The sequence below is a fragment of the Denticeps clupeoides genome, chromosome 2 (assembly GCF_900700375.1).
Source record: "Denticeps clupeoides chromosome 2, fDenClu1.1, whole genome shotgun sequence".
Classification (NCBI taxonomy): Eukaryota; Metazoa; Chordata; class Actinopteri; order Clupeiformes; family Denticipitidae; genus Denticeps; species Denticeps clupeoides.
Genome location: NC_041708.1, coordinates 1392885 through 1418174, shown reverse-complemented (window position 1 = coordinate 1418174; position 25290 = coordinate 1392885). Strand labels below are relative to the sequence as shown.

General features: G+C 48.8%; 1 protein-coding gene across 1 annotated transcript; it reads left to right on the top strand.

Moving 5' to 3' along the window:
• The first annotated feature begins 235 nt into the window (after positions 1-235).
• On the top strand, positions 236-24840 carry LOC114784324 (disks large homolog 5-like). The gene is made up of 33 exons (XM_028969630.1): positions 236-860; positions 5641-5709; positions 5791-5962; positions 6190-6333; positions 7807-7990; positions 9981-10240; positions 10922-11234; positions 11399-11629; positions 11865-12049; positions 12168-12293; positions 13116-13248; positions 13334-13461; positions 13785-13960; positions 14046-14149; positions 14407-14499; positions 15548-16276; positions 16720-16837; positions 16949-17063; positions 17602-17723; positions 17871-17960; positions 18148-18316; positions 18413-18575; positions 18655-18788; positions 20046-20210; positions 20301-20457; positions 20552-20700; positions 20786-20956; positions 21085-21281; positions 21573-21716; positions 22484-22614; positions 22695-22804; positions 23441-23550; positions 23650-24840. The coding sequence occupies exons 1-33, from the start codon at positions 563-565 to the stop codon at positions 23751-23753; spliced, it is 5694 nt and encodes a 1897-aa protein (XP_028825463.1). The 5' UTR covers positions 236-562; the 3' UTR covers positions 23754-24840.
• Positions 24841-25290: the final 450 nt, after the last annotated feature.

Sequence of the window (25290 nt, the reverse complement as noted above, 5' to 3'; positions counted from 1 at the left end):
ATTTTACGTTTCCATTTCCTGTTTTACATAATATTGGCATTTTATGATATTTATGACCACTTTTCCTTTTTGCACTTCCTCCATTGTTCTATCTATATTTTACTATATACCGCACATTCAGCGATGCTGAGAAGTCGGCAGAACCAGGTGCGTCTGTCGGAAGCCCCGCCCCCCGCCCCGCCCCGCCCCGCCGTATATGGTCACGGGGCGGTTTTGATTGACAGCGGGCTGCAGCTTCTGGGCGCTGAGACATGGCGGAGTTTCTGCGCTGAGGCGAGGGAGGGAATAAAGGCTCCTCCGGAGTTTTCCTCCGACTTCTCGGCGGCGAAAAGTTCGGCGGGCCGCCTGTCGCGGACGCGGGAATGGCTCTCCGGCGGGGGCGGACGGGCGTGTTTTGCGGGGAGTGCGGGAAAGTCGGAGTTTAGGCGTCTTGAGCGGAGTCGACAGCTTTCGGGCAACAAACATGGCTTCTGCTGCCTCGTCCAGTCCGAGGTGAGACGCGGCTCCACCGCCATGTCCCCGCCGCCGCCTTCCTCGGACTGACCTCGGCCCTCGTCCGGAGATGGAGCCCCGACACAGAGAGCTGCTGGAGCAGTGGCACCAGAACCTACTGGAGTCCGTCACGGACGTGGAGCGGGTCCTGGACCTGCTGTCCCGCGCCGGGACCCTGACCCAGGCGGAGCGGTTCGACCTGGACCAGAACTGCGCGACCGCCAGGGACAAAGTGGCGCGGCTGCTGAAGACGCTGGTGAACAAGGAGCGGGACCACTTCCAGGAGATCTGCGCGGCCCTGGAGGAGACCCACCCACACCTGTACTCCTCCCTGCCCACCAACGGGGCAGGAGCTGCCGACCACTCGGGTAAAACACCAGCATTTACCAGACGCCCTGAGACACTCGGGGTTCAGTGTCTTACTCACAGGGACACGATGGTAGTAAGTGGGGTTCGAACCTGGGACTTCTGGTTCATAGGCTCCTACCACCCAGTTGATGAGATTGGGGTTGAGTCAGGAGCTACGGTTGAGTTGGGGGGGGTTGAGTTATAGGTCGGTACGGGATGGGGGGGGTGAGTTGAGTTATAGGTCGGTACGGGATGGGGGGGGTGAGTTGAGTTATAGGTCGGTGCGGGATTGGGGGGGGGCGTTGAGTTATAGGTCGGTGCGGGATGGGGGGGTGAGTTGAGTTATAGGTCGGTGCGGGATGGGGGGGGGCGTTGAGTTATAGGTCTGTGCGGGATTGGGGGGGTGAGTTGAGTTATAGGTCGGTGCGGGATGGGGGGGTGAGTTGAGTTATAGGTCGGTGCGGGATTGGGGGGGGCGTTGAGTTATAGGTCGGTGCGGGATGGGGGGGGTGAGTTATAGGTCGGTGCGGGATTGGGGGGGGCGTTGAGTTATAGGTCGGTGCGGGATGGGGGGGGTGAGTTATAGGTCGGTGCGGGATTGGGGGGGGTTGAGTTATAGGTCGGTGCGTTCAGCATATATGTACATGTACATTTTTATTAAGAAGTACATCCATTGATATCACAATGTGTGTTTGCACACTTTAATGGTTTTAAGGGGCAGCGGTGGTCTAGCGGTTAAGGAAGCGGCCCTGTAATCAGAAGGTTGCCGGTTCGAATCCCGATCCGCCAAGGTGCCACTGAGCACAAGAGAACCACCCCCCCACCCCCCTGCTCTTGGTGCCCACTGCTCACCAAGGGTGACGGGTAAATACTGAGGACACGTTTCACCGTGTGCTGTGCGGCAGTGACGTCACTTTCAGTTGCTCTATTGATCATGATATAGATTAAAAATATCGTGTTTCCAGCTGTACTCCAGCGGTTTAACGCATTTATGGTTGAATGCAACAGTATGTGTCTGACAGTAACTACATGCAAAAATACAAACGCACAGCGCTTAAAACGTTCATATCAAGCATCCAAAATATCCCACCAACGGCCGATGTTCTAAACTCCCCACGAAATGCCGTGCAGTGCTGTGAGGAGCCATGATCTCTATTAGCACCGAGCCCAAGGAGGTGGTCCGTGCGACACCACAACTTTATTAACAGGCTAAAAATATCCCCGTTACACGCTGGGCCGCAGCTGTAACCTCTGCCGGCGGAGCAGCGCGGCGGCCATTCCGTCTTAGCCGGAATTAAGTTGATCCTCCCTGGCGTTGGCTCGGGTGGATTTTTTTTTTAAGCGAAAAAGACCCATCTGTCCCCAATAACGGGTGGATGACCGTGTGGGAAAAGTGTCCTCTGTAGGCTGATAGATTGACATGGTCAAACGGGAGAACTAAGCATTTTCAAAAGTGCTCTTCTTTTATTTACTTATTTATGTTTTTAATTTTCTCAAAAATGTGACATAAAAAAAAAAAGAGGTACGTTACAAAAACAATTCAAACAGGAAAATGATGGAAAAACGAGAGAGACCCCATCCTGGTCTCCCTCCGGCCTCGACGGGGAGACCCCTCCTCCTGGATCGAACCCACTCTCCTGCCTTAACGGCCACGCCCCGAAATATTTACAAGCATATGCTTCATATGAAAAGAAGTCAAAACACCCCCAGTGATGGTTTCCCCCATATACACAATAAAAAAAAAAATCATTCAACGTGTTTTCTTTATCTTCATGACCATTTACGTTGGTAGATTCTCACTGAAGGCATCAAAACTATGAATGAACACATGTGGAGTTCTGTACTTAACAAAAAAAGGTGAAATAAGTGAAAACATGTTTTATATTCTAGTTTCTTTGCTCTGGTTACTGCTTTGCACACTCTTGGCATTCTCTCGATGAGCTTCAAGAGGTCGTCACCTGAAATGCTTCTCCAACAGTCTTGAAGGAGTTCCCAGAGGTGTTTAGCACTTGTTGGTCCAGCTCACCCCAAACCATCTGGATTGGGTTCAGGTCCGGTGACTGTGGAGGCCAGGTCCACACTTTTTGTTAAGTACAGAACTCCACACGTGTTCATTCATAGTTTTGATGCCTTCAGTGAGAATCTACCAACGTAAATGGTCATGAATGAGAAGGTGTCCAAACTTTTGGCCTGTACTGTACTGTATGTTGGGCGGGAGGTCGTCAGCACGGACACCGACATGTTGCCGATAAAATGTGAGTAACACCGTTACGAGATGGTTATCACAAATCCATATTATGATGCTGTGTCATAGGCCATATACAGGTTACCGATGGCAACGTATCTTGGTGGTTTTGTTTCCTGGGATGTTTGGTCTGAGACAGACGGGTGGCGTAATTATTCGACGGCGGTTACATAAATGGTATCGAATGCGGATGTGAAGTGGATCTGTGTGCCCACAGGGGTCCGATTCACGCAGATATAATAAAGACGATGTGGGGGGGGCAGCGGCGCGGCATGAGGTGATATGTACAGGATGAGACTGGATACTATTTACAGTATGTAATATTATACAGTTAGTATTAACTATAAATATGTATGAAAAAAGTGTATAATCAGAATTCTACAAATGTGTATATGCAATGGATATATATTTATATTTACAGTTGGATATGTATAATGTAGAGCAGTGATTATGCGCAAAAATGTGCAAGATAACGTAACGTAAATGTGCTTCATACACATAGTTTGTGTATCATTAAAACAGGGCCGGTGTTGTGTTTCTCATGGTAACCTATTCCAGTTTGCCCTCTCCTGGTCTTTTCCCGGCGTGGATATTGTGATATTAACCGCGGTCAATACACTCGGTACCCGGCACGGTCGGTTTGATGCGTTCTCCCGTAGGAGATTCACGTTCTTTTTTTATTTTTATTCAGATGCGGTTCCGATGCTCCTCGGGCTGCTGCATCGGTTGGTAAATTGTGAAAAGAGGCTCGTCCTGCGTGGCAGTCCCGCACGCGTCGCCCTACTGGGTGGACTGGTTCTGCTGCACGTTCCAAGGCAGGGCCGTCCCGGGACGGCGGCCCATTGTTGGGGGCGCCGTGCATTATGGGTAAAGTTGATCTTGCATGGCCCCAACAGTGCATCGCCCTGCTGAAGAAGTGTAATAAGTGGACATAATTCCCAGCCGATGCGTCCCATTTGGAGACTCCACACCGAGAGTGTGTGGCGCTGAGTCAGGCTGAGAGACTTCGAGTTCACAAACCTTTTACTTTTTTTATTTGTTCCCAACTCCTTGTGCTTGTAGGCATTTTGGGGGGCAACTATCTACTGTTGACGTATAGTTTCTGTGCCGTCATATGCCGATGTATCGATGCGCTGTGTATTGGCTAAAAATCAACATAACAGCTAAAAATTCAGATTATAAAACCAAGGCTGGGAAGTGTGCTAGTGTGTGGAATGGGATGCGGCCAAATCTCTCCAGTGTAAAGGGCATGAAAAGCCACTTTGAACAATGTGCTTTTCTTATCAAATTTTATAGTAATACTTAGAAGTAATTTCAAAATTGAACCATGAAAATACGTTAATTGTACGAATAGATTTCGGTCTGAGCGGGGAAATTGTAATTCTTGCCACAACAATTAAACATTTGATCTCGTGAAGATGTCTACTTCTACTGCTGGGGAGTTTGAACACATGCTCCTGCATCAATACAGTGACAACTCTATTTTTTGCGAATTGCATCGTCACGTCGCTTTGCCTGTGTGGGCTGGGTCAGAAACGGTCACGCTGAAACACGAAGAAGAATCTAATCATCTAACCCAAGACAAGCCAGGACCCTGCAACCCCAATTCCTTCACGCATACACAAAAGAATTTTTTTAAAGATTAAAAATTAGCAGTTGTAGGTTTTTGTTCTTAATCCCCTTGTGTTACGCCGCATGGTATATAGTCTATATTAGCGCTCTAATGGTCCCTAAACAGGTTACTAGCTACAGAATTCATCCCAGGCTGAGCCGACTGCTAAATAATATTTAAATAGATGACAGTCACGGTCAGCGTTTCTACCGTATTTCCATACTGACGGGACCCTGTGACCTCTTGCAGCGAACAGCCGGCGTTGTTTGTGCGTGCTACCAGCGGTAGACTAAGAGGGAAAGGAGACGTTCACCTCCGTTTCACCTCGTCAGAATCCATTTACCGGAGTAAGGTTTAATAAAAACTAATTTACAGCCTTTCAAACACTTTTAACAATCACAAAATACATTTACAAGCAGCAAATAATATGGAAAGGATCAGTACTATAGATCGAGACGAGGAGCCAGGGGAGTGAAATTGAGTATGAACCCAACCCGACCCGGGCCAAGATTTACAGCGTTAGTCTATATAGCGTACAGGATTATACAGTTTTTGTTTTTTTGGTCCTATCAACAAGTCCTCATGTTGAAGAAGGTGGTTACTGTCTCTGTGTCCCCTCTCTTATGAGGATGGGAATTATGGCCCTGTGTTTCATATTTTTAGTGTGGATGAAACGTATGAAGGTACATGCTTCGCTGTGGCTGTTTTTATTAAGAAACCACAAATGTAAACAGCCAGAAGATGAACTTTAATAATACTTTTTAAACCATAGTTTAAAAGGGGGAGGCGCCTTTTGGCATGATTGACAGCTTTCACATACCCTAGTTCCTCTTTCTGAACTTTTTCCCCAAAGCATCAAGTTCAATACTTCCCTGTCATTTTTTTCCTTCTCCGACCTGTCTGAAATGGCACTAAACTGACCCCAGGTCTTTTTTGACCCCAGACTCCACCTACAGCGTCCTGTCCGCCATGCCGTCAGACTCTGAGAGCAGCAGCTCCCTCAGCAGCGTGGGTGAGTTCCCTGGCGCCGTCCTCCGGGCCGGCCCTAAACGCTCGCGTCCCGCGGCGTCCGGTGACATGTCCACCCCGACAGGTACGACGGGAAAAGCCTCGTCCCCCCCGCCCGCGCGCCCGGACGGCCGCCGCGGCGGCGGCGAGAAGCTGGAGGCCGTGGCGTTCCAGCTGCGCCAGGTGACCCGCGAGAGGGACGAGCTCCGCAAGCGCCTGGCCCTCTCCTCGCCCGGCACCACCTTCGACGACTGCAGGTACGTTAAAAAAAAGCGCCGGGCCTTCTCCTACCGCTCGAACTGCGCCGCAACCGCAGCCAGATGTTGCGTTGTGTGCTTGAAATTGCTCTGGCTCTGTGTGTGAGTTTCGCCGCTCTAATCTAATCCCCAACATCCGCTGGATTTGTAAAACCGTTCTTACTGGAGATTATAATAATCGAGCTCCAGATGATCTAAACCGCTGACCTCTGTGTGACCTCCGGCAGGCCGAGCGCGAAGCCGGGGCACGACTACGAGCGCCTGAAGCTGCAGTGCATGCAGGCCATGGCCGACCTGAAGTCCCTGCAGAGCCAGCACACCAAGACGCTGAAGCGCTGCGAGGACGCCATGAAGGAGGCCGACTTCTACCAGTGAGCCTCGAACCTGCTCTCAGCTGCTTAGTCCCTGGTCCAACCGCCTGTCCTGCTGAGAAAATGCTGTTTTTTTTAATGATAGGGACGATTAAAACTTTTCCAAAAAGCCTCTGGCTGTAACGTTACATCCGCGCTGCAGGCGTCACGCGATGGCGCTTCTCCTCCAGTTCGAACACACTGGCTGTGAGTCCACTGCTGGCATCACAATGTACATCAGAGACAATCAAATACAGTTACGTGACCATCCCGGAAGGGTTTATTACGGGTTAAGGTACGGTGTTGTGCGCGTGAAACAAAGATTGGTTGAGACACGCCCGCCATCAAGTGTACAGTAAGCAAAACACGTCTGTGTTAACAGCGTTCATTTCTTTTTTTTAATCCTATTTGATCCACGCCGTTTCTGTAGCTTTATATGCTAATGAGGAGGTGAGAGGCGGGGCGAGGAGGAGAGCGGCCTATAGAAGTTGAGGGGGCATTTGCGGAAATTACGTCATCAACACCATCCGCCAACCACAATGTTTGGCCGCAGACAGGAAGTCCTGTTGAAATTTTATCAGAAAAAATCAAACGAACCCGCTGGTTCTTCAGAGTCTGGCATGACGGAACTAGAAAAAAACAAAAAAACATTTAAGTTCATTTTTACATCCAAACACCGAGCGACTGCAATGCTTCTCATGTTTGGGAAGCCATGACGGTCGGTAAAGATAATGCTTTAGGGGAGGGGCGGGAAATTCTCTGGGTCGGAAAAGCACGAGAAACGGGAGGTAACCTTTCCCCATATGACATCATAAGGGGACAAATTCCAGATCTTTACACCGATCGCCATTTCTAGCCACCGCAGGACTATAGACAGGCTCAGGGAACTCATATTATTAATCTTAAATAATCTCAGTCACATTTTCATGATAGGGGGGACCATTATTCACAATGTCATCACACAGATTAATGCCTTAATTTTTTACTCTCCCTTCCCATTAAAGCCTCTACTGCCTTATTAAACGTTTTGAAATAAGTTTTTAGGAAGTACGGATACACGTGGTTGAAGTTTAAGGGGAACTTTCCCTCAGGAAGTGTCCAATCTTCTTCCCCTCTACTCTCTGCGATTCTGTCTACGGAGGCTCAGCATGCCTTAATTGTGTTATGCTGAACTGAATAGGCTGCTGGCGCAATCCGCACCTTTTTCCCATCATGCCCCACTGCGTTGTGCATTGTTTTAGTCCCCCCCTCCCCTCTTTGGTCACATGCTATAGTCTTAAAGTGGGGCCGTGTGGCTTTTTTCCTCGTAGAGTTCTTCCCCCGCGTCTACTTACAGAGCGTCTTAGCTCCTTGCGTGGTTCTGCTGAAGGACTTGCAGCTGTGTAAGCCGCGTCCTTCAGGCTTGTAGAGGGAATTCAGCGCGGTGGTCTACCTGAGGAAAGCATGATGCATTAGTTTCTTGATGACTTTGACCCCTTTGACTCTGGCCCACAGCACCCTGCACAGCCGCGTGCTGGACGAACAGGCCCGGCTGAAGGAGGAGGCGGAGGCCGCGAGGAGGGACTACAACCAGCTGCGGCGCCAGCACAACCACCTGCAGCAGAGCTGCGAGGAGCTGCGGAGGCTGCGGGAGGAGGACCAGCAGGAGGTGGCCGACATGAGACTCCAGCAGCAGCAGGTCCGGCGCTTCGTCCACATCTACATTCAGAGAAACCTGACGCGGCATCCCCCCGTCACGTTCAAACGCGACGTGCATCAACCGAATTTTACTTTTCCTTTAAGTAAAAAGTTACCCAACTGAACTATTGCGAAATTCGTCTAAATATACACATTCGTTGTACAATTAATAGTGCATTAAATAGTGCACAATGAACTGCATTTTTAAAATTTAATTAATAAGTATATAGATATAAACACGCTCACACACACATGACTAATATATATATAGGGTCAGCGGTGGCCTAGCGGTTAAGGAAGCGTCCCCGTAATCAGAAGGTTGCCGCTTCGAATCCCGATCCGCCAAGGTGCCACCGAGCAAAGTACCGTCCCCGCACACTGCTCCCCAGACGCCCGTCAACGCTGCCCACTACTCACTCACTCAGGGTGATGGTTAAATGCAGAGGACACATTTCACTCTGTGCTCCGTGTGCTGTGCTGCTGTGTATCACAAGTGACGATCACTTCACACTTCATTACAGTCATATCACACAACTATTAGATATCAGCGGTTTTCTATATTGCAATGGTGTACATAGACAAGCCTTTGTTTAAAATAAAAATAATTGCAACAAAATGTTATTTGGTGAGCAATTTCGGCAATATATTGCACACCAGAGAGGCTTTAACTTCTCCCGCTTAACGGCAACACCTTGAAGGGTGTGCATTGGCAAGGTATGTGTACGTGTACGATCTGTGTGGATCACATTACGTTTAATAATTCAGCCAAAACAAAATAACTCAGAACTGAAATTTTGGACTAAACTTGTATACACAAAATATCGATATTCGATGTCCTTCTATCAATACAACATTACAGCGTTAAAAAATCCAGACATGTTGCTGTATCGATGTTTTCCTGACACCCCTGTTATCCAGACTCTTTAACAGCGGCACCAGGAAAGCCTTTTCGGATGCGAATGTTGATAAAAGGGTCCGAACGTCCTGCTGATATTTCTGTATTGGCCGGGTTGTCAGTCCCGGATCTACTGACATCCTTGGCTCTGACCTTCACTCCCCTGGCTCCGCATGAAGCGCCTCATTATGATGCTGTTCCTGTCGGGCTCTGGCCTTCTCCGTCCCGCGACGGGACGAACATAAAACGCGCAGAGGCTCCGAGAGCGCGAGAGAACGCGGTTGACGCGGCCTCTCAGGAGCTGTAACGACCGCCAAGTTCGGCTCTCAGCGGATCAGTTGGTAAAATCCTTCCCCCGGCGGGAGTTTCTGTCCCTTAAATTAGCTCGAAACCAAACTGTGATCAGTGTCATTTCAACTTTAAAAGGTCATAACCAGAACAGAATAAAGATTCAGTAGGAACTGATGAGTTAACGGTCTTGTTTCTTTGGGTCTAGTCCCAGATTCCTGGACTGTGGTGGCCTAGCGGGTAAGGAAGCGGACCAGAAGGTCCAAAAACCACAAAAGGTGCCACTGTGCAAAGCACCGTCCCCACACGCTGCTTCCCAGGTGCCTGTCATGGCTGCCCACTGATGGTTAAATACAGAGGACACGTTTCACTGTGTCACCGTGTGCTGTGTGAAACGTGTCCTTTTATGGTAGAATGGATCTTATGAGGTCTGATTTTTGGAGACTGCATTGTGTGATGATGCCATGTTACATTTACATTTACGACATTTACCAGACGCCCTTATCCAGAGCGACTTACAGTCAGTATTTACAGGGACAGTCCCCCCCTGGAGACACTCAGGGTTAAGTGTCTTGCTCAGGGACACAATGGTAGTAAGTGGGGTTTGAACCCGGGTCTTCTGGTTCACAGGCGAGTGTGTTACCCACTAGGCTACTACCACCCAGTATTTACAGGGACAGTCTCCCTGGAGCAACTCAGGGTTAAGTGTCCTGCTCAGGGACACGATGGTAGTAAGTGGGGTTTGAACCTGGGTCTTCTGGTTCACAGGCGAGTGTGTTACCCACTAGGCTACTACCACCCTTGACAGGTGATGAGAGAGGGCGGCTCGACCGACATCCTGAACCAGCTGTACGACGCGACCGTGGACAAGCTGGAGGGCGTGAAGAAGGAGCATGACGCGCTGAGGAAGCGCTACCACGAGAAGACGGCCAACCACAACGCGGACCTGGGCCGGCTGGAGCAGGCCGAGGAGGAGAAGCAGCGGCTGCAGAAGCAGCTGGACGCGCTGCTGAAACAGAGGGACGCGGCCGTCCACTGCCAGCAGCAGTACACGTCCTCGCTGAGGAGGTACCATGTTCTGTACTCCACTCCGTTTTCTTCTTACGATTATGATTCAAGATCAGCAGTTTGCTGTTTATTTTCGACCCTACCTCATAATTTTTGCAAAAATTACCCACTAATCTTTTATTTTAAGTCACACCTCATGGTGGCAACAAAACTACTGTCACCTTCGCATCGTTTAAACCGTAATGGACGGCACAAAGAAGAGACATGTCTCATTTACCCAGGGTGACAGATGCCCCGTAAACGTCCTCTTTCTGAGACCCGGGAATTGTCCCCCGGCCATGCGCATCTCTTATAAAACAGTTACGATCCTACACATCTGTTCACTTCCACCCTCGCTAGTGGATCCAAGAGATGGGCGGGTACCATTGGGCGGGGTTCAGAGGGGAGTACGATTCCTGCGATATGTCTGTGTGCCTGTCAGTTTTGTTCTGTGGTGGTGGCCTAGCAGGTGAGGAAACGTACCCGTAGTCGGAAGGGTCCACTGTGACCTGTTCGGCAATTTCGTTGGTCTGAGATGACGATGTGGTGGCGGCAGGAAATTAGCCACATTATTGTAAAAGCCGAGTGTGTGGAAAAAAGGAGCTCTTGTGTCCAGAACATTGAAATAAATGAAATAGGCCTATGGTGACCTTTGACCTAATGCTGGTGTGTGTGTGTGTGTGTGTGTGTGTGTGTGCGCAGATTTGACTCAACACAGCAGGAGTTAAACAAGGCCCAGGCAGAGAACAAGGAGCTGCAGAGGGAGCTGGAGCGGCTTCAGGTGGAGGCCACGCGCCTCAAGACCCTGCAGCTGATGGCCGGCAAGGACGTGGACAAGTACAAGGAGGAGCGCGACTCGGTCTTCAGCGAGTACCGCCTGATCATGAGCGAGCGGGACCAGGTCATCAAAGAGGTGGAGAAGCTGCAGACCGGGCTGGAGACGGCCCAGGCCCAGCTGAAGAACACCTCGTCCGAGAGGAAGGTGGCCAGCGAGGAGATGGAGGCGCTTAGGCAGGTGAGGGTGTTCTCCCGTGCCTTGTTGTCCAGGTGTGTGTGGGGCACTTACAGCATAGACAGTCATTTACATAAGTGCTTGAAAGCTTTCATCCCTAATTTGGTTCAGAACTGTACACACATTAACTTAACACAATTTATTTTTTTTGGTTTTTGGTTGCGAAGGAGCTGAGCTCCGCCCTGGTGGACCGCGATCACGCCATCTGCGAGCGGAACGAGCTGCTGGAGCGGTACTGCCACGAGGCGGAGGACAAGGCCGAGGCCCAGAAGGAGCTGAGCCAGGCCTGCAGGGACGTCGAGACGGCCCGCGAGGAACGCGACGTGGCCCGCACGGAACGCACCGAGGCCATCGTCCAGAGGGACCAGCTGCTGCGCGAGTACTACCAGGCCAGACAGGTAGGGGCGCCGCTGCTCTTTAACACACGCGCAGTCATACTCTTTATGATATGGGCATCGGCCATTTAAAAAAAGCCCCGACACCATGATGGCCACCAATCGGTTTTCTGTTCCTCTTTTTGTGAGGTGTGCCTAATCATAATAAGCGCCATTTATATATAATTATATTATATATAATTACATTTTTTAAATGTTGTTTTATTTTCTGCCTTTTATTGTCCTCTTGCTTCCTCAGAAGCAGGACTCGGCCGCGCTGGACATGGAGCGGGCCAATAAGGAGCTGGAGATGCTGAGGAAGCAGTGCGAGGCCATGAGCCAGGAGCTGAAGGAGGCCACGCAGGAGGCCGAGGTGGCCAAGTGCCGGCGGGACTGGGCCTTCCAGGAGCGGGACAAGATCGTGGCGGAGCGCGAGAGCATACGGTGGGCTACAGACCCGCAGTGCGTCGCGGCTTACCGATGGAAACGTGCATTCTCGACTGCGGGTCGCAGGACAAGGGCCTAGTGTGTTCGGATCCCAAGACGTTTTTATGTCATGCAGGACGCTGTGTGATAAACTGCGGAGGGAGAGGGACCGTGCGGTCAGCGACCAGGCGGACGCCCTCCGCAACCTGGACGACATGAGGAAGCAGAAGAATGACTCTGTGCGGGAGCTGAAGGAGCTGAAGTGGGTCTTCGACGCACACAAACACACAATTTCGCTCGAATCGCCCCCTAGCGGCAGTAATGGAACGTCCATTAAGGGGTCGATGACATGAATTAATTCAGCTTTTATATCGGTCTTAGTGGTCCCTAATACTGCATCTGAAATCTCTATCTAAAATTCCATCTTAGTGCAGAATTACAGCCATTTTGATCCAGCAAGTGGTGGAGGTGGCCTGGCGGTTAAGGAAGCGGCCCCGTAATCAGAAGGTGGCCGGTTCGGATCCCGATCTGCCAAGGTGCCACTGAGCAAAGCGCCGTCCCCACGCACTGTCATGGCTGCCCACTGCTCAGGGTGATGGTTAAAAGCAGAGGACATTTTGGCGGGGCAGTGGTGGCCTAGCGGTTAAGGAGCAGCCCCGTAATCAGAAGGTGGCCGGTTCGGATCCCGATCTGCCAAGGTGCCACTGAGCAAAGCGCCGTCCCCACGCACTGTCATGGCTGCCCACTGCCCACCAAGGGTGATGGTTAAAAGCAGAGGACATTTTGGCGGGGCAGTGGTGGCCTAGCGGTTAAGGAGCAGCCCCGTAATCAGAAGGTTGCCGGTTCGAATCCCGATCCCGCCTATCGTGGCTGCCCACTGCTCACCAAGGGTGACGGTTAAAAGCAGAGGACACGTTTCACTGTGTGCTGTGCTGCAGTGTTTGACAATGACACTTCACTTTCAACTGCATTGGTGGAATGCAGAATGTCCGAGATTTCTAGCCACTGCAGGACCATAGACAGTTACAGACATAGAAGTCGTATTGATGTTAAATCAAGGTCCTGCGCTGGTGTCTTTCTGCAGAGAGAAGCTGGAGGACCAGCTGGAGAAAGAGGCCAGGATTCGGCAGCTGATGGCCCACAACTCCCACGACTCTGCCATCGACACGGACTCTCTGGAGTGGGAGACCGAGGTGGTTGCGTTGGAGAAGGACAAGGTGACCATAACCAACGGAACATCTATTGCGAAGCTCACGCACGCTCGGCGCGTTTGGTGTTTTAATGCTGCTGATTCTGTCTCAGGATGACATGGATTTGAAAGCGCTGGGATTTGAGGTGGCAGAGGGGGTGAATGATCCTTATTTACCGGGAGATGGTGGAATATTCGTCACTAAGGTGGACAAGGGAAGTGTTGCAGATGGAAGATTGAGGTAAACATTTACATTTACGGCATTTACCAAGATGCCCTTATCCAGAGTGACTTACGACAGAGTTACGGGGACAGTCCCCCCCTGGAGACACTCAGGGTTAAGTGTCACAATGGTAGTAAGTGGGATTTGAACCTGGGTCTTCTGGTTCATAGGCGAGAGTGTTACCCACTAGGCCACCACCACCCTACCAAACGGTTGATGCTTTGCTGCTGGCTATGTTAGCCCTCAAGTTTACTTCTGTACACGCCTGTATGTTTATATATAAATTTAAGATGCAAGCGGAAGTTTTGAGGTTTTCAGATTTGTACTTATTTTCATCACAGGGTGAATGATTGGCTGCTGAAAGTTAACGACGTGGACCTCACCAACATGGACAGGAAGCAGGTTATCAAAGCCATGCTCGGCGGGGGCGGAGTCATCAACATGGTGGTGCGCAGGAGGAGGTCCCTGGGCGCGCGCGTGGTCACGCCCGTACATCTAAATTTGGTCGGCCATAAAGGTGAGCGTGGTGAATCGTACCAGACGACGACGACGAATGGCGAACGTGTGTTGGCCGTAACCCGCCTTTGCGCCCCTGTACGCAGGCAGCGGCGTGAGTCTGGAGGCGGGAGTGTTCGTTTCGGCGGTTGTGCCGGGCAGCCCGGCCGCTCGCGAGGGCTCTCTGTCTGTCGGGGACAGGCTGGTTGCCGTAAGTTCACAGATTTGTATTTACTCTCAAGTCAGACCTGATGCCTCTAGTGGAAGGCAGCGGTATTACTAGACAGGGCGGGTCCCTGTTAGGTGGTTAGAATGGAAACGACACGGTACATAGACGCCAAGACTCTTATTTCTCTGTGTGACTTTGATCGGTAGATTTTGAATCGAATGCATTTTTTTCCCCACAAGTCGTGAATGTTTGTCGTTCGATTTGATTTAAAGCTGCAGCCCAGTTTTTCTCCCCTGCAGATCGGCGGAATTGCAGTAGATAACAAACCACTGAGCGAGTGCGAGGCGCTGCTGCACGACTGCAGGGAATCAGTCAGCCTGTCGCTTCTCAAGGTGAGCAGTGGACCACCTCACCGCGCCTCAGACGCGGCTGCAGAACTCCACCGTAAAAATGCTCTGCAAGCGTCACTCGGTGGTTATTTATAAAGAATATAAAAAGTACGCCAACATGTATATGAAACACAAAGCGATTAATACATTTACTGCATTTACCAGATGCCCTTATCCAGAGCGCCTTACAATAAGTAGTGACAGGGACAGTCCCCCCCTGTAGACACACTCAGGGTTACGAGCACTGCTCGGGGACACGATGGTAGTAAGTGGGGTTTGAACCTGGGACTTCTGTGGTCTTCTGGTTCATAGACAAGTGTCTCACACACTAGGCTACTGTTTAATTTTTTCCCAACTTAATGCGATTATATATACTTTACTTAACTTTATTTAGCAGACGCTTTTATCCAAAGCGACTTACAATAGGAAGACACCAGCAATTCTCGTTCGATTTCTATAGAATATCGAGTTTACAAACTAAGAGCCCTGATAAGGCTTAGACTTGTCATTGAAGAGACTTGCTCGCTCTCTCTCTCTCTCTCTCTCTCTCTATATATATATATATATAGCTATAGCTATTTTTTCTGAAAGGTGCTGTGTAAATAAAGTTAGATTTTTTTTTTTTTTCTAGTGCTGCCTAGTTTGGCTCATGTTTCTGACGTGTCTCTTTTCCGTAGATCCAGTTGGAGGTAGAGGTGTGAACATCCACTGGCCTCACGATTCGATTCGATTATGATTATCGCTGCCTCGATTATCACAATTCATTCCATCAAATATTATTTACATTATGTTTTCAAATATCAGTGAGACACTGGCGTTAAACGGCGTCCAGTGAAAAATGCAGCAAAAACGCGTACGGTGTTCAGAGGGCGTTGATTTCGAATGTCTCCGATCATGCCGCCAGTCACTTAACTAGAAAACTAGAAAATCACCACACAACGTCATTGTGATGTAATCGATTATGTTCTGCACTGCATCCATGCAGAATCGTCCACGTCTGCATCGCGAGGGCGTTTGTTTCTAACCTTTTCTGACTCGTCTGTTCCTTCAGTTCTTCCCCCACAGTCTCTCGGGTCAGAACCTACACGAGAACGGGGAGAAGAGCCCCAGCGGGAGGCACCTGTCGGAGATCCACGCGCGCAACTGCAGAAACCTGAAGCACAACAGCTCCACCCAGACGGACATCTACAGCGCCGAGGCCGACCCCCGGCTCGCCGCTGACTCCTCCTACCAGGACGTGTGTTGCCAGAGACACGCCCACCACCCTGTCGCCGACGAAGCTGACTGCGGCGCGGTGGAGGCGGTCCTGGAGAGAGGGCACGTCGCTCAGAAGAACAGCGGTGGAACGTGGCCCAAAGTGATGGTGGGCGGGCACCTTCCTGAAAACGCGCCCCTCTCCATTTTCAAAGTTCGGACCAAGCGCAGGAAGTCCATTTTCGACACGGACGCCTTCAAGAGGCCCAACACGCCCTCCAAACTGTCACAGCTCCCCAAACACTCCGAGGGACCCGCCAGCCCCCCGCCACCCCCGGAGCGCCGGGACTCGTTCAAGTACAAACACAAGCAGCAGACCAGCTCCGCCTCCGACTCCACCATCACCACCGGCTCGCCGCCCTCCACCCCCGCCCAGTCCCCGCCCACCCCGGACGCGCCCTTCCGCCCGGAGACCCCAGGACACCCCAGGTCCCCAGACCGCGCAGGAGGGGGCAGGGGGGCCAGACCCAACTCCGCCCCCGCCCAGCGCCACAACCTCACTCCACTCAAAATACCCGCCCCGCAGGTAACATACCCCGCCTACGCAGTCGCCGTAGTAACTATAAAACAATCAGGTCATTATAATAAATAAATAGTCAGTGTGATAGAACCCTAATTTCTTGTTTTTACGTCAGAACATAATGTTCATAAGAGGTCGTACTTTTTAAACTGTTGAGGCAAATTCTAAAAGATAAGAAGTGATAAGAAGTGATTAACCTTTCCCGTTATTCATCTCGCACGACTGTTCACGGTTAACGCAAGTTAAAGTGGCCGTGTCCCGGTGGTGCATTCTGTTACATTTGCCATTTAAACATCGCTTATGTGGTACACGTCTTGATATAATTCACATTTTGCCAAAAGGATCAACACGGGATCATTTATGCTGATTTGATTTCCGTACTAGTAAGTAGTCCGTTTGAAATGGTGTTCAAATCCCTGTGGATCATGCGCTCGTCTGGATGTGTGCAGGGCTTCTGTAAAGACGACTGCTCTCCCGAACCCGTGGACGCGGGAGCATTTCCCTCCACTCACCCCCTCGCTCACGTTCCCTTTCTTCCCCCAGGATTCCATAACGCCATGACTGCACGTGAGTCGTTACTTTGCGCGCCTTTTCCGTTAAATGACTGACTTTCGGGCTTGGTTGTGTTGTTGTGTGAGTGTGTGTTCCTTAATGCTAACTGTTGGCATCACCGCGCAGCATTGTCCCACCGCGGCCTCTCCCCCTGCACAGCTGTCACCGCTGTCATGAGGAGCCCTGTTTACACCGCCTGGAGCCACTGGGTGCCCAGTCAGATGAACCAATCACGTAGCAGGTAATCACACACACACACACACACACAGCTACAGAATGTCCCATTCATGCAAAATCAGGGTTCCTACGGTCATTAAAAACCATTTTACTCGAGTTCCGGCTGCTCGAACTTGGTGGAACTTTTCAGGCTCGTTTATTTTGATAATTTTTACTTTTACAGTTTTGGACAGAACACATGTTCATGAAAATTTGCATTAGAATATTTACATTTACAGCATTTACCAGGCGCCCTTATCCAGAGCAACTTACCATCAGTAGTTACAGGGACAGTCCCCCCCTGGAGACACTCAGGGTTAAGTGTCCTGCTCAGGGACATGATGGTAGTAAGTGGGGTTTGAACCTGGGTCTTCTGGTTCATAGGCTGCTACCACCCTTGTAAATTCTTTTGTAAAAATGTGTAAGAACCCTGACTAATATTACAGAATATTATACAAAATGCACACTTTTTAAGCTCGTACTAAAGGAAAATGAGCGCCATGGTGAGGCCCAGGGTGACGCCGCGTGGAACCTGAATAAAAGTGCTCCGTTTTTTCTCCCAGTTCCCAGCATCCTGGTCGTTTCAGCGTGGACCTGAGCCACAAGCGGTCTGGTGAGCTGGCCGACGCCTCCCGGGCCAGAACGCCCCACAGCACCAACTCGCTGCCCTCCAGCGCTCGCCAGGGTACGTATTACGACGCGGCCCTGTTCTGGGAAAAAAAGATATTCATTCTAAATAATTGTTGACTTGCGTCATGATGTTAACATTCAGTTTGCGACCATTTCAAACGGAAATTTCTGACTGATCAAAAGAACCCACTTTCCCCTGTAGGTCTGTTGAGGAACGCTCAGTACCCCATCGAGCGCATTAAAATCCCTTCCACGCCGCGATACGTCCGTTCTGCCCCAAGTCCCGACAAAGGTACACAACTACAACACAACTACAAACGGATGATGACGGTGCTGCACCAGTTCATCACTCTACATTTATGGCATTTATCAGATGTCCTTATCCAGAGCAACTTAGAATCAGTAGTTACAGGGACAGTCCCCCCCTGGAGACACTCAGGGTTAAGTGTCTGTTCATGTCTGTCATTTTCCGTCATCAGGCTCCCTGTCCCAGTCGGACTGCAGCACCGCCAGCTTGATCACGCCGCCTCTGTCCCCGCTCAACCTGGAGACCACCTCCTTCGCCAGCAGCCAATCGCAGAGCTCCGCTTCGACCCTGCCGCGGCTGTCCGTCAGTCCGGGACCGGCGGAGGACCGGAGGAAGGACCGGTACTCTCACCACGCGTTCCAGTGCGACCGGCATTTCAACAGTTCCGTAAGTTGAGTGCGACTTTATTAAACGGAGTTTCTGCGTTTGGGTGGCAGGCCATACCTGGAGGAGCCCCGCTCTGTGACCATACACAAAGGGGCGGAGCCTCTCGGCATTTCCATCGTCAGCGGGGAGAACGGCGGCATCTTCGTTTCCAAGGTGACGGGGGGCAGCATTGCACACCAGTACAAGTTGGAGTTTGGGGACCAGCTGCTGGAGGTTCGTGTTCCCTCTGGTGAAAAATGTCACCGCTCCACGTCACGCGCCTCTATAATCTGCCGCCGTGTTTCATTCCCAGTTCAACGGGATCAACTTGAGGAACGCCACGGAGCAGCAGGCGCGGCTCATCATCGGTCAGCAGTGTGACAGCATCACCGTCCTGGCCCAGTACAACCCCCACATGCAGCAGCTGGGCAACCACTCCCGCTCCAGGTAGAGTCAAAAGTCAAAGTCTGCTTTATTGTCATCTCACTATATAAACTATATAACTCGCTATATACACTATATAACTCACTGTATACACTATATAACTCGCAATACACACTATATAAATTCCTATATGCACACTATATAATTCACTGTATACACTATATAACTCGCTATATACACTATATAACTCGCTATGTACACTATATAACTCGCAATACACACTATATAAATTCCTATATGACTCGCTATATACACTATATAACTTGCTATATACATTATAAATTCCTATTTACACTATATAACTCGCTATATACACTATAAATTCCTATATACACTATATAACTCGCTATTTACACTATATAAATTCCTATATACACACTATATAACTCACTATATAACTCGCAATACACACTATATAACTCTACACACTATATAACTCTACACACTATATAACTCGCAATACACACTATATAACTCGCAATACACACTATATTAATTCCTATATACACTATATGACTCGCTATATACACTATATGACTCACTATATACACTATAAATTCCTATATACACTATATAACTCGCTATTTACACTATATAAATTCCTATATACACACTATATAACTCGCTATATACACACTATATAACTCGCAATACACACTATATAACTCGCAATACACACTATATTAATTCCTATATACACTATATGACTCGCTATATACACTATAAATTCCTATATACACTATATAACTCGCTATTTACACTATATAAATTCCTATATACACACTATATAACTTGCTATATACACTATAAATTCCTATTTACATTATATAACTCGCTATATACACACTAAATAACTCGCTATATACACACTATATAACTCGCTATTTACACTATATAACTCGCAATACACACTATATAACTCGCTATACATACTATATTACTTGTGTCTCGGAGAAAACAAACAGAAGCAGCAGCAGACGGTGGCATCGTACCACTGGTACTGAAATATGTGGTAATAGTAGTATATTGGTGCTACAGCGACATGGTACCCTAACTAGGACAGCCTAACTAAGGTGAATTTAACACTGTCTGTGCTTAACAGGGGGACTATGTGATAAAGTGGACTTAATAATTGACACTGTGTCTGGGACTTTTAATAGAAGGCCAGAGAAAACAGATGGGTTTTCAGTTTAGATTTGTCCAATGTCCAACGAGACCAGAACCTTCCAGAACAGGTTGCTACACGGCACTATGCATCAGTTCCAGGGTGGAGCCGATCAGCAGCCACTCCTGTTCGCCTGGCGGTGGAGCCCCACCCTATGATGACCACTCCCCCAGAGACCCACTGAGCAAGCACAGTGATGGGACATCGATGCGTACTTCCAAACAGACCACTCCCATCGCCGGACCTGGAATCTCAGTCAGGTAGCCTTCTAACAAAGGTTAAAGGTCATGTGTCCTTCATCACCTTTACCAGACGTGCGAGCTATTGTGAGCAATGTTGCGTCCCAGCAGAGCACTTCCCAGCCCGCGGGTGGTGACCCTGCAGAAGCCCCACAGGGAGCTGGGAGTACAGGTCTGCGGAGGCAACCTGCATGGCATCTTTGTGGAGAAGTTGGACGAAGACAGTCCAGCCCGCGGAGACCTCCTGCCAGGAGATCTGATCCTGGAGGTAAAAAAAAAACCACGTCGTCCCTCCGATTAAAAGCCATAAAACCAGACATGATCAAGTTGTCTTTAAATATCCACTTGCTCTGTGTTCTCAGTACTGTTCCTCGAGCATGAAGAACCGCACCGCCGAGGAGGCGCACCTGGAGATGCTGAAGCCGGTGGACGTAGTCACGCTGACGGTGCAGCATCGCGCCGAGGATTTCAGCAGGCTGCGGGGAACCCCCGGAGACGGCTTCTACATAAGGTTCCGGAAGCACGGAGGGCCCGGATCCTTCCCTGAAATGTCCGGACCGTCACTAAAATAAAACCAAAAACGTGTGTTTCTCCAGAGCACTTTACGACCGAGTAGCTGAGATGGACCAGGATCTGAGCTTCAAGAAGGACGACATCCTTTACGTAGACGACACCCTACCGGACGGCTGCTTCGGCAGCTGGATGGCCTGGCAGCTGGACGAGGGCGCGCACAGGCTGCAGCGAGGGCTGATACCCAGCAAACTAATGTAGATCACTGAAATCAATATCGGCGTAGAACTCGATATAGAAATCGATGTAGAAATGCTCTCACATGAAGAGCACGGCGTCCGTTGTTATTAATCTACGCTAATCTCTCGTTCGTCTCTGGATCCAGGATGGACCAGGAGTTCCAGCGCAGGTGCAGCATAACCGACGCGAGGGACGACAGCAGCCCGGGCAAGACGGTGTCAGCCGCGGCACGCCGCTCCTTCTTCCGCCGGAAGAACAAACACAAGCGCAGCGGCTCCAAGGACGGGAAGGACCTCCCGGCTCCGGACACCATCAGCACAGACTCCGCCCCCTACATGGACGGTTGGTCCCTGCCGTGACTTTGCGCTCCCTACTGATGCCGAAACGTCCCGAAACCCTCGAGGCCATTCTCCTGTGGTCTCTGGGGATGTGAGCGGGGCTTAGAACTTGCACATTTCGTCATAAATTTGCTCGATCATAAATCAGACTGGCGCTGCAGTTACCAGGTCAGAACTTATAGAGTGGTGTTAGGTGAGGAGAACAACGGTGGTGATATATTATATTTAAATGGTTTTGTTATGGTCCTTGTTTCAGTGTGTGTGTGTGTGTGTGTGTGTGTGTGTGTTTTTACAGACTCGTCGAGCCTGGCCTACCAGCGGGTACAGAAGGTGGACAGCACCACGCCCAGGCCGGTGCTGATCCTGGGGCCGCTGGTGGAGGCCACCAAAGACATGCTTGTTAAAGAGGCTCCTGGGAAGTTCTGCAGATGCCTCCAAGGTGAGGGACCTTGTGCATAAACCACACCTACAATGATGGGGGACACAATTTAAACATCCTTGTTGTTATCCTATTTCCTTAATGATCACTCCTACACCTATGGTGCCGTACTCACACCTTCTTAATACAGCAGTAAAACACTCACTTAAGATTTGGCTCTAGTTTAGGAAACATTTTCGTATAAAGCAACTAAGCTTATTCTCTCCCCTTTTGAATAACCATCTTTTCTCGGATGCAGCATTTCAAACCTTCAAACATTCAAACCTAAATTTACAATATCTCATTTCTATAGATTCCTACAGATTAGAAGTTTTATTTATTTATATTCACCAGCTAAAAATGCTACAGATGAAATACTTGCTCTGGACCCCTTTATGAGAGGCAAAATATCAAAATTATATACTCTGATCCAGAACATTTTATTTTTCTATTCCAGTTTAAAGTACTACATCATCTGCACTACTCAGCATATAAGCAAACGAAAATATTTCCTAATACCAGCTCGGAGTGCCTACGATGTCAACAAGGGCCAGCTATATGTAATAGAATGATTGAACCTACACCATACATCTCTTTTTTGGGGGGTGCCCAGAAGACTAAATAAGACTTGTTATTTATTTATTTGTTTGTTTGTTTGTTTTTCTCCTTGCTGTTTGATGGGCGGGGCTGAGGGTGCTGGGTGGATGTTGGTCAACATCTGTTATTTGTTTGTTGTAAAATTGAAAATCACAAATAAAAGGTAAAAGAATAAATCTTCCTTGTTGCAGAGGTGATGAAGGCCTCCCAGCAGGCTATAGAGCGCGGCGTGAAGGACTGCCTGTTCATCGACTACAAGCGGCGGAGCGGCCATTTCGACGTGACGACGGTGGCGTCGATAAAGGAGGTGACGGAGAAGCAGGTAAAGAGGGGTGACTCTTACTGGTCACGCCGCGGTAGACGGCCGCTCGCCGCTCCCATGCTGACGCTCCTCTCCCACAGGGCTGCCACTGCTTGCTCGACATCGCACCTCATGCCATCGAGCGGCTCCACAGCGTGCAAATATACCCGATCGTCATTTTCATCCGCTACAAAAACGCGAAGCAGATCAAGTAAGTTCTACCTGCCATTCATCAGATCGTTTTCCTCTCATTCTTTACTCCGTTTGTTCGCCATCGTTGATACGTTTAAGGTGGCATTACCAGGGCATAATATGGTGTACGGGTGGTGTTTAATTTAAAAACGATAGTAAAGAGGAAATATTTCTATACACTACCAGTAAAAAGTCTGGATTCCTCTACTCTGTGGTGGTTATGGGGCCATTTTGAAGAATCCAATACGAGAAGCTTATTTCTTTTTTGTTGTATGAGGAGAATGTGAAGTGTGTCCGATGTACCAGTTTTTTTAAAAAAAATTTTATTTTTATAACCTTCATGGCGGCTTTGTTCACTGTCGTCGTCACAGTCAGCCGCTTGATGAGATGCTGATGAACGTGAGTGAAGGATAAGAAAGTGTATGAACCTTCAGGACTGAAATGCGTGTGAATGTGAAATCACAGCAAAAGTCGCAAATCTTCAACTTTTTGTTTATTACGCAACCTCGTGTGTTATTTCATAGTCCTGCATCTTCACTTTTATTCTACAATGTAAAATATGCAAAGCCCACGAACGAGTAGGGGCGTCATCGCCAGTTGGGGACCTTTGACTGGCAGCGTATTCATTTAATGAATTTATTAATTTATTTGCCAGAGAGCAGAAAGATCCTACTTATCTTCGGGACAAAATCTCCCAGAAACATTCCAAGGAGCAGTTCGAAGTGGCGCAGAAAACGGAGCAGGATTACAGCAAATATTTTACAGGTGGGTGCGCTGCTTTCGTACCTTTCTACACGTCGGGGGACCTGCAGGGGGCGCCTGGTGACCCCTGGTAACCCTGGTAACGTCTGTCTTCGCTCTCAGGCGTGGTCCAAGGCGGGAGCCTGTTCTACATTTACTCTCAGATCGTGACCATCGTCAGCCAGGAGCAGAGCAAGGTCCTGTGGATTCCTGACGGCTCTCTGTGAAAACCAAGTGAAGGGGGTACAGCGCACTAAAGGAAACGCTGGACGGCAGTTCTCTTAAGCCAGAAATGTACTTGCTGTGAGCTACGCAAGTTGTTAACGCTTGTGCTGATATACTTACGTCTGCTTTGTGCGTCGTAATCGTACTCCTTACCACCGGGGGCCAGTGTCGAGGCTGCAAACCAAATAAATGAACGACTAATAGTCATCTGTTGAGCGCAGATGTCGCAACACTGCCCCTATAAACTCACGCCGGTATTGCATCCGTATATGTTGCGTTCATTTTTGAGTATGTGCACACAAAAAAAACGATGCAAAGAAAGCAGGATACAGACGGCGGCTGTGCGTACGCACATATGTACGGAGTGAACAGCAAGTATATTTCTGCCTTTAAACTAGCATGTTTTTACTTTTTCATTATTACTGTGGTTATGTACGTTTTCCTCTGTCTATTTTCTATTAATCATGAACTTCGGATCACATAGGGCTAGAGACGCTACATTTCAAACATATGTTTACATGAAAAGGGTTTATTTATGTACATGTAATGCATACTTGAATGTTTTATGTTTAACATCTCTTATTATACCCCCCTCCTTATTTTTGGGCCCTATTAAAACGTCATCTGCCAATGCTCAGTCGGTTCTACAGAGAGATTCCAGTTTCTTCCATTATCTTCTAATGTAAAGGTGTAAAAAGGCAAAAATACTGGTGCAATTTGTACAGTATGATCACTTTCATACTTTTTTTTGCCTGCTTTTGTATTGATTTATTTAATACGTTTTTGTTACTCATTAAATGTTTCATCACTTTGTCTTAAACATTGGTCCCTTGGTGTAATATTGTGCCAAAAACATTTTTATCCATCTGTTTTTTTCCCTCTATACCTCTTCTTTGCACTTGAATATCTGACCTTTTTTACCATGTATGCTCTGAATTGTATTACTTTTTGCTATTATTTTTGTTTGTTTGTTTTAAGGTACGTTTGCTAATTATACTAAGCTTTAAGTGTGTGTCCCACACTTGTCCATAACATTTCATTAATGTCCTGTAAACGTGGTACAGGCTACTTCACATTGCATTAAATGATGATGTTGAGGAAAAAAAAGGGGACGTGCTTGATTTCTTTACATTTCTTTACAACCTTTTTAAAGTTGATGTTGAAATGCTTCTAAGAATGATTTTTTTTTCGGGTGGGGGGGGGTTTAAAAGAAGGTTTGGGGTAAAAAATGTTTTAAGGTGCAATTCTGTAAACGGCCTACAGGTGGAGGAAGATTCCCGTCTCAGTCCCGCACCGGATTTCATTTAACTGCATTTTTATTAACATGGCGTTTTTCTGCACCATAGCAGCATGCGGCGTTTACCGTTCCAGTCGAAGAGCAACACCATAAACCCAAAATACGGTCTAACCATAGACTGGACGTGCGTTAGGCCGAGCTGACGCTGAGAAGTGACGTCATGACGTCATGACTCAAATGAAAAGTTGTCGCGGCGTACGCGCCTTTGACGTTACGCTTACGTGTGTTTTTAAAGCGCGCAA

Coding starts and splice junctions, on each gene's coding strand:
- LOC114784324 (XM_028969630.1), top strand. CDS start 563: ATGGAGCCCCGACACAGAGAGCTGCTGGAGCAGTGGCACCAGAACCTA. Junction 14,150..14,406: donor TCGGGGACAGGCTGGTTGCC/GTAAGTTCACAG, acceptor TCTCCCCTGCAG/ATCGGCGGAATTGCAGTAGA. Junction 17,961..18,147: donor TGCCCCAAGTCCCGACAAAG/GTACACAACTAC, acceptor TTCCGTCATCAG/GCTCCCTGTCCCAGTCGGAC.